Source organism: Condylura cristata, unplaced genomic scaffold (assembly GCF_000260355.1).
Source record: "Condylura cristata isolate star-nosed mole 26May11 unplaced genomic scaffold, ConCri1.0 scaffold00040, whole genome shotgun sequence".
Lineage (NCBI taxonomy): Eukaryota > Metazoa > Chordata > Mammalia > Eulipotyphla > Talpidae > Condylura > Condylura cristata.
This window is the reverse complement of record NW_004567141.1, coordinates 7919177-7928965: the sequence shown is the minus strand read 5'-3', so window position 1 is coordinate 7928965 and position 9789 is coordinate 7919177. Positions and strand designations below refer to the sequence as shown.

General features: G+C 39.4%; 1 protein-coding gene across 4 annotated transcripts in view; it reads right to left on the bottom strand.

Annotated features, from left to right (window-relative positions):
* Nucleotides 1–2909: 2909 nt before the first annotated feature.
* Nucleotides 2910–9789, bottom strand: part of MAPK9 (mitogen-activated protein kinase 9) — a 41335-nt gene continuing 34455 nt past the window's right edge. For 2 of the 4 annotated variants that reach the window (XM_004693877.2, XM_004693878.2), the window contains exon 11: nucleotides 2910–8667. In XM_004693877.2, the coding sequence (XP_004693934.1) occupies nucleotides 8651–8667 (17 nt within the window). In that variant the 3' untranslated portion in view covers nucleotides 2910–8650. The remainder of the gene's footprint in view (nucleotides 8668–9789) is intronic. The other 2 variants (XM_012733347.1, XM_004693875.2) reach the window with 1 other exon arrangement.

Genomic DNA, 9789 nt, shown 5'->3' with positions numbered 1-9789 from the left:
AGAGAGAGTGGGGAGCAGAACAGGCAAATCGACGAAGTACACTGCTGAGGGGAGCAGCGGATGCGTCAGGAGAGGTCTGGCTCGCCATGTGGTCACCTCTGGGGCAAGCGGGAATCGAACTCATGCAGAAGTGGCTTTAGCTTCTCAGTGCTGTGTTTTAACCCACTGCGCCACCAGGGAGGGCCTTTCTTTCTTTCTTAAAGATTTATTTATTTATGCATATGAGAACTGGGGTACAGGCCAGAGGTGCAGGGAGTGAGAGAATTCACCTGAATTGGGGAGCAGAACAGACTGAAATATACTGCTGAGGGACCAGCAGGCAAGACAGGAGAGGTCTGCTGTACCATATGGGTCACCTCCACCATGTGGGTCACCTCCCTGACAGGGATCAAACTCATGGTTCAGTGGCTATGGATTGCTTCAGTGCTGCACTTTAACCCTTTGCACCACCAGGGAGGGCCCTTTTTTTCTTTCTTAATGACCATTACCAGAAGTGTATCGTACTATCTTTTGGCTTTGCCTATTTTCTTGCTCATTTTTATTTTCTAGTTTCTTGTCCCTGCCCATATCAATAGTATCTTTATTTTATATGGATTTCCCTTATTGCTGTTGTGTCTGCTGAATTGAGCAATGAGCTCATTTAGAAACTTCTACCTTGTTATTAATAAATGTATTCAAGTCTCTGCAGGGTCCTACCAAATTTGGCATGTCCTGTGTATTTTTTTGTGATCACATGCTTTGAGGAATTTTAATAATTTTCCTTATGATTTCTTCTTCACCTAGATTTCTTATATTGTTTAACCCACCAGAAGCATAAGATCTTTTCAAATTTATTTTGAATTTGATTGCATTATCATAGAAGTATTGAATGTTATTAACTTTGGAATTTACTCTGTGGTCTGGTACACAGTCAATTTCCTTTTAAGTTCTATGTGTCATCAAAAGGAACATGACTGTTAGTTATTATATTCTCTATGAGCCCAAATTAAATGACTGTAGTATTCTAATCATCTCCACCCTTGCTCATTTTTCACTTGCAGACATGTCAGTTTCTGGAAGGAGTGAATTCAAATTTCTACTATACTTTTTGTTTCTCCCAGATACTATCAATCACCTTTCTCGCTCTCTAATGCAGATTCTTGAGTGGTTTTTCTGAAGACATATAAAACATTTACCCACATGAATGTTACTTATTATCAATACTACTAACATGCTCCCATTTGATGATTTATATGTGCTTATGCATATTGCATTTTTGTTTCATGAATGAGCTTATACACATTAAAAAACTGTTTGCTTATAAAAATCAACATACACATATGTGCCCACATGTACACATAGTTAAATTTAAAACAGGAAGCACATAGGAAGAAATGGAGAAAAAAGTCTGTTGTGGTGACCACAGCGGCATAAATGGTTTGTACGTGTGTGTGTGGGTGCCATGTGTGCAGGCAGAGATGAGGAGCCAAAGCGCAGGTGGTCAAACATTAAAACTTGGGGAATCTGGAAGAATGGAATATAGGAATTTTTGTAACTTTCCTGATAGTCTAATTTTTTCAAAATGAAATGTTAAAACTTAATGAAGTTGGTAAAAAAAAAAAAAAAGACTGGTAGGAATTACTCTGTCAGAGTTATGGCAATTTAAATTTGAGTATTTCAAAGAGAATTAATTGAAATACTCCTAAGTGAATGCCGAGAAAGTAAACCTTCTGTCCACCCTTCTGAGGCAAGCACTAAGCCAGTCCCTGACCTTGTATGCTGGCTGCTGATGGGAAAGAACAGGGACAGAACCTGTCTTTCAGCCGGAGCTCACCCAGGCTGCCTAGCTGGTGCCCGGATGATGGCAATGACAGCTAGGAGGGACACACGCTTCCCTAAGCCTCTGAAATTCTTGCTCATGCCAAGGGTGATCATTTGGGATTAACAGTGGAAGGGGCAAGCCCATGTGGACAACTTTCTAGCCACATGGAGAAAAACATGACTGAGAACACTGGACCAGCACTGCTTTAAGCCATGGGTCAGTGTTAGCACCACTGACAGTGGGTCAAAAAGATAAAACATCTGGATGCAAAGGACATGATACATGTAAATGTGTTGTAACCACTTGTGTTATAACCTATCCAGGAAACTGGACGCAGAGTCCAGTGGGTACCTGGGGAAGCAGCCCCAGGGTGAGGCAGGTATCCAGCGGCAAGAACCAGACACCAGGAATGCAGAGGTTTCAACCTGGTCCTGGCTGGATACAGTAGGACAGGACTTTGAGATATGTAGGTCCCAAGATTTGGGTATAATTCTGATGATAACATAGACAGGGACAGCTAGAGTAAGAAAAAAATTTTATAAAAATGTAGAATACGGTCTCACTTGGAAAGAAAATGAAAAAGCAGTGTCCACAGAAAACGATATCAAAGACATGTAATAATGTAGTAATAGTGACCATATCTAGGTGGTGGATGGGTTATGCTTAGCTTCTTATTCCTGGTGTATGTAGCTATGTGAGTGTATGTAGAAAGCAAGTGTGTGCACAGCATTTTCTTTTTAACCTGGAAAACATACATGTAGAGTGGTGGGGCAAAAGAAGTGGGAGAGACTGATGACATGGGATAGATGAGGTTGTTCCCAGAGGCGTCAGATGATGGCCACTGAGTCTGATGGGGCAGATGGCTTCCCTCAGGGCAGCAAGAAGTGAGAGTCTAAGATGGATGGAGGCTGAAGAGAAGATAGGGCAGCCTCGATCCCTTGAATACTGTTCCTCCGCCAAGCACATCTTTTAAGATTACTTGCGTATGCACATGAAGTTGAATGTTGCTGCTCAAATATTTATTTTAATAGCATCTTTAGCATAATTTGTTGCTTAAAAATACATAAGAAATCAACTTGAAAATGAACAGCTGTCCAAATATATTACCGACATTTTATGTGGCGCTATAGCTTGATTAAAATTAAATAAAAACAAAATAGCAGGACTACTATTTGTTGAAAATAGGTAAAGTATGCTCATGGTGAGCAAATTTCTGAAGTCACTGACTACAGTTCTGTAGTCAGGTCACACACAGGACAGCTGCTTGGTGTTAGGTGGAATGGACCTTTATGGAATCATGGCCACATAGACTTCAAAACACACCACTTCTTTATTCACAGAGAAACAACAGAAGGCTGGAACTGAATGATGATGATGTTGAGCTGAGAAGCCCTACTGAGGCAGGGACAAAGTGCTGGTCACCTGGGCTCAGTCACAGTGACTGCTGGGATGTACCTGAGGGCTCTGTCCTGCCATTCTAGGCTGTTGATCACCACTGGGATGGATTTTTTCAAAAGGCGCATTCATGCTCATAAAACTGACAGATGTCACAATTTTACAGAGGAAGAGGACAGTCAGTAAGATGACAGGATTAACTATCACATCACAAAACACATTAATTTTGATGGACTCTGGTTCTGAGTACAATGAGGCTGTTAAGGCCACCTGAGACTGCATTGATTAATGGGGGGCTTGTTTGGAGGTGTACTGCTCAGCCTGTATCTGGAACATCCTGTTTACTTCTGCACCACAGTAGTGAGGCTCTGGGTTGTGGGGAGGGGACTCAAGTGAGGGAAAGTTAGAAGAACTTTAAGTTTAACCGGTAGAAGGAAGGACAATTCTATGCTTACCTCTCCAACCAATGTTGTAAAGCCTGTTACATAAATATGGGTCATGTTTGCTCAAGTTCATCTAAAAGAAAAGTCTGGAACCCATGGTGGAAGCTGTGGGAGCCAGATTTTGTTCATTTGCAGAAAGTATTTGCTAATATCAAAGTTGAGAAAGTACACAAAAGCCAGTGGGAAGGGCACTCCTTTTATTACAACTATCTGAACAGGGGCTGAGTGTGCTCTTCAAGTGATTCCTGCCCTGGATGAGGTAGGAATGAAATAGAGAACTTCCCCCTCCATTCATATTACTATGAAATTTAAATGTGTAAGAGAGAATGAATTTTAAGTATGGCAAAAAAAGTCTAAGAAAGTCATAGGAAGGCTTTCTGAGAAAATATTAATGAAAGAATCAATAATTTAAAATAGGGATTTGAGTGAAAGATGAGAGTTCACTCCAAAGTTCAGCATGGAACTATTACTTCTTTGAAATGAAGAGGCATTGAATTATGCCTGTTTCCATGATCACCATAAGCTGGTAGCACCTACTTTTCAAACTTGCACCAATTTTCATATGGAAAGCATGATGAAAATGATCCATTTCACTGGAACTAAGCCCCTATAGTCTTTTTTTTTTTTTTTAGTATCAAACACTAATGCTGACCAAAAGTGAAGATGTCCTGCTTTACATCCAACATCTGTGTGAAAACCAATGTCAAAAAGCTGGTAAAGAGTAGAAAAGACCAGCACAGTCTCCTCTAAGCTCTGTTTCCCTTCAAGAACAGGAAAAATCTAGAAGCAGCTTTTAGAAAGGGGTTGTCACCATTGTATCTACCAGGGCCTGGAGCAGAGAGGGGGTTGTTTTCATCAGATTCTCAAAGGAATTTAAGACTACAATATGAATGAGATCATCACAGCTGCACCACAGCAGGTAGAGGGCAAACCTGCTCCCCTCCTGACCTGTGCTCCTCCGGAGTGACAAAACCCATTCTGGATTTTCCCATTCAACTCTAGAAAACCAGGCAGCAAAGGACAGTAGCTAAGACCCCTGCTCACAAAGACCCCTGAGCCTCAAAGCTTTGGTCTTTCAAATTGTGAAAGAGCATGTGGTCCCAGGCTTTGAGGCCAGAGCAGACAAGTTCCCAGTGGGTGAGAGCAGGAACTGAGGGAGGCTGTGGGTCCCTCTTAAATCATGGTCACATATGGCCTCACAGAAATGTGACTGGTCACTCTGTCATCATTATTACTGAGTTTGTTACCAATTTTCCTGATTAAAAACAAACAAAAAACTCAAATAGCTGCCTTATTGTCAAAGGTAACCCGAGGCTCAAATTCACACATGTATCCACACAATCTTCAGGACAACATTCCATTATTTTGAAGCATTGCCCTTCCTTCCACCAAATAATGTTACCTACCTACAGGTGCCGCTTCAGTCGATAAATAGAAAGTATTTCTGTACTGTTTAAATTGAAAGTGGGCCAAGAGTGAGAGAAATGTAGCCCAGACCAGTAGCAAAAGAAATGTTCTCCTTCCTTCTCCAGAGACCTTGAAAAATAATTGGATGCTCCTTTACTTAAGGTGTTTCTAGTCTTTTTAAACAGAGAAAAAGAAAGCAAGCCCTTGAGGGTGGGCCCTATGACTCCTGTGATTTTAAGTAGTGAACATCCTAAAGTAACCCCAAATCAGAAGCAAAATGAAAATGACTCATCTTGTGCACAAAACCATAACAGCACAAGTACCAGTAAAGTTTTAAGTAATATAAGGAAGGGTGGATTGGTGGATTCTCCTGGTTATACTGTATGAGAAATAATTACACCAGCACTCTGAATTTTCGATTTTGTACGTATTTGAAATTTGCAGAATAGTTTTCCGTGGGAGAAGTAACAACATTTGCCTTTCAATTTAAAAACATTTGCTCAGATTGACTGAAATGATGACACACCGACATCTACCCATGTACACGTTAAACCTGTAATCAGAGATGGTGATGTAGAAATATACAGTCAATTGTCACTTAGAGACACAAAAATTGGACATGCTATACACTTCTCTTTTAAAATGTATCTGTATTATTTTTACCAATCAAAACACACATAATATATTTTATTATAAAATATTAGGCAATGTTACTTTTGAGATATGCAATCTAAAATGTCACACCTGTATTTACTATCAGTATGAAACACCAGAGGAATTACATCAGATAGCGACCAGATGAACTCATAAATCATCACCACAACTTACACAGCATCAAATCTGGATTAAACTAGTATCCCAGTCGGTGTTTCAAATGTGGACTCTGGGAGTTAGTGAGGGGCTCTGCCAAGGGTTTTCTCCTTTCAGTACTGTGGCTTTTAGTTTCAGGTCCTAAAGACAAGAACAGGCCCTCCTTCTATCTCTGTGAGAAGCTCTGAGCAGCCTGTGGCCCCCAAGCTGCTGTCTGTCCTACTCTGACAGACTTTGTCTGCTCTCTGGAACCTGCACTTGAAATTAAGACTTGACATAGGGGGAGGGTATCATTTCCTTTTTGACTGGAAACTAAGCCAACAAACAAAACAAACCTAGTCAACTTCCAGGCTACTAATAAATTACCTGGCTTATAAAAATATGTGTCCAAAATAGTTACTTCCAGGGTTGTGTACAATATAAATTACAAAAATAAAATAGAAAAGATGAAAAAGTTGAGTACATTTTTCAAAACTTTATCTGACATCAGCATTGAAACCATCTGCATTGCACCAGGACCCTGGCATGTCTCGGCTCAGGAGGGAGGATCCTGAAGTGGGGTGAGGTATTTCTATGGAGCTTTGCTGTCTGCAGCCCTGAGGCCTGGCTAAGGTATACCTGATGGGAGGTGGTCTTGGCAGGAAACATGACCACACCATCACGGCAGGGGCCCTCTATGACAGTACAGAGGAATGAGCAAGCAGAAGGCCTATCTGTGGGGCACTGAGTTCCACTAAGGATGCTGTCTGGGGAAGGCGCTACATGCTTCCTCAGTATCCCTGGGCAGCACTTACATAAGCCTAGGACACATCATGCATTTTTAAAACACTCCCCATTCTTCTTTTTCCTTTCTAAAGGTAGTAGATTATGTATATTAATGAGAAAACCATTTGAAGATGTTTGTCTACCTATAGTGATAACTTGCTCTACTATACCACCAAGTCTCCAAAAGCCAAAATACCCCAAACCATGTAATAGGTGCTTGCGCCTCTATCCAAGTCAGTATTCCCACCTTGTACCTGAATGTGTCTAACCTCACATATAAAACCATTTCAATATTAATTTTGATCATCAAGGGTTCCAGTTTCCAGTGATAAGACCAACCAGTAAGATACAACTGGTGCAGAGAATCAGTTTCTAGGTAATTTTTATATTAACTTTCCTCTGAATGTTCTGCCTCAGAATACATTCCATAGAATATTGACCCAGTAACTTCCAAAATAATTCAACACAAGATATGAATCTATAACAGAATAAGCTCAAGGGGAAAGCATTATGAGCACAGGTAGCCAAAACAAGAACATCACACTCCATTTCTGCAGTGACATTTCAATACTCAGTATCTTAGTGAATTTGAATCACTTCCATATGTGTTCTTCTGAAAGTATCAATTTCAGGTGAGCAGTTTTAAATCAGAAAATATTCAATAATTAATTATTACTCTCCAGAATATTTCCCCATACCCCTCAAGGTGTTTTCCAAGAGTATGCATGGATCTCCTTTAGGAAAGAAAAGGCTTCCACAAAGTGGAAAACAAACTTGCTTCCTGCAATAGGCCAAAAGGGGAATTAATGTGGTTTCTTTTACAAAGAAAGAAAATCAGGTAAGAATGTAGTGTTGGAAAAGAGAAAGGTGCTTTGTTGTTAATCATGTATCTGACTTTAAAAGCCTTACATAAGGTAAGAAAGGACTGAGCCAGTCTGGTCTAAGGCAAGTGTGCACTTCGAAAGTGACTGGCGTCTGCTTTGGTGATCACTTTGTAGGATTCTGCTCTAACAGTAGTAATGGATCCAAGAACCGACCTCCCATCATATTATTGACACGTAGTGTCATGTGGCTAACAAAGAAGGAAAAGTTCAAGGTAGCATTTTACATAAATAAGTCTAGAAGATCAAGAAAAGAGATGGTAGATAAGATTTTAAATTATATATGTCTTCAACAGCATAAAAACAAAACTTAGAAATTTCATCATGCAGTAATGTTAAAAGGACAGTCATCTCAGTTTAGAGAAAACAAAGTCTTGATTTTAGCAGTGAAAATTCTCAGCCCAAAACATGACAAATTTAATAAAGTTGTATTTTTTTTTATTAAATAGATTTAATTATATTCCTTCTGAAATACAAAAGATAGAATAAATCATTCCATAGAAGAAGGTAAGGTATGGTATGATATTGGCCAATTAATACAGACATCTATTTTTTTCTGGACAGTCACCAAATTACTAAAGAGGATTAAGAGATAATTCTAGAAGCAGCAGTAGCTGGAAGATTATTTGGCATTTAAATACAGATTTCCAAGTACTAGACAGCATGAGCAAGCACTGTGGTTACATGCATATAAGTCCCAACAGTTACTGAGAATGAGAAATTGTTACACTATTACCGCAAGACTTAAAAAATAATTCCTCTATCTAATTGCTCACCTGAAATGATCCTGAACAAAATCTCTAAAAGTGTGACTTAACACTTCTTTCGTCAGATATAATCTGCTTTGTTTTATAATCTAAGCAGGCAATCCTATTAGAACTGAGTAGGGAGCAAGGCATCGTGTTTCGTACATGCAGAACATGGAGTTTTCTATTTGGTTCCATCAATTCCCAAGCATTTCCGGCCCACGGAAGCAAGAGTTCCTCCACTGATAACAAGCTTGTTATTTTTAACTTATCATCGACAACCTTCAAGGGGTCCTGTTGAGGCATCCAGACTGCTGTCTGTGTCTGAGGCCAGTGTCTGCTCAGTGGACATGGATGAAATGTCATTGATAGAGGACGATTGAGAAGGAGTGGCGTTGCTACTTACTGCTGCATCTGTGCTAAGAAAACCAAATATAATAAAATCTGAGGCATGACATAGCTGCAAATCCAGGCAGTGACACTTTAGACCTTTTCTCCACTCTGTCCTTTTGTGGTTTCCTGTCCTAGCTGGTAGCAGACACATGAAGTTAGCTGACTGTACATTCTGAACCTTCCCTGGAGTTTTTTTTTTTTTTTTTTTTAGGCTCTAAATCCCACAGTCTAGTGTCTTTCCCTGCAATATTCGCTTTTTCTTTGCAGTGGCTAACTATCACATATATGCTCATGGGTCATCATGTCAGCTACTTAAAAAATACCTGTTTTAAAAGATATGATAAGAAAATTGTTAAATATGCCATAAAACTACAAGTAGCACAAAAAAGGGCTATGCTCAAACATCAGATATTTTGAATATAATCATAAACACTTAGTCCAAGGAAAACAACATCAACCTATCAGGGGTTCCTTTCCAGTAAAAATACCTTCTGTATGCAAACAAATTTAAGACAAAAGAAAAAAAGGAGTGCTTTCATGTTTATTTATTTTTATAAATCCTGAAAAGTTCATTTTGTCCTTTTAAGGAAAATAAAAGGCTTCCTACTATACATATTTACGGATCATCTGAGCAAAAATAAAACAGTCAGGCGAGACCCAGAGGTCAGTGTCTACAGCCTTAGACTTGCATTTTGCTAACAAGCGCCTAAATTCATGTGGAAATTACTTAATATCTAGGTACATGACATGTCATGATGAACATACAATTCAAGAAAAAAAGTTAGCAGTGCAACTCACATTAGTCACCAGATATGTGAGCATGCCTCCAACTGATGGTGAGTGGGAAAAATATATACAAAAGATTTCATTTAGTAAACAGGTTGAGCCCTATAACAAATTGATACCATGTATGTTACACCTCAAATAATCATACAATTACCTGTTAGGCTTTTAGGTCAAGCAGAAAAATAGGAGAATTATTCCATTTTCTCAAAAGAAAATTAAAAATCCCATTTTACCTAGATTCACAACAATCTGAACTGGGGGGCGAGTCCTGAGGGCATGCATACTGAAAAGGGTCTCAATGTAATTTCCTCATCTATAAGTGGAGCTGATAGCAACTGTTGCAAGGATGAAACAAGAATCGT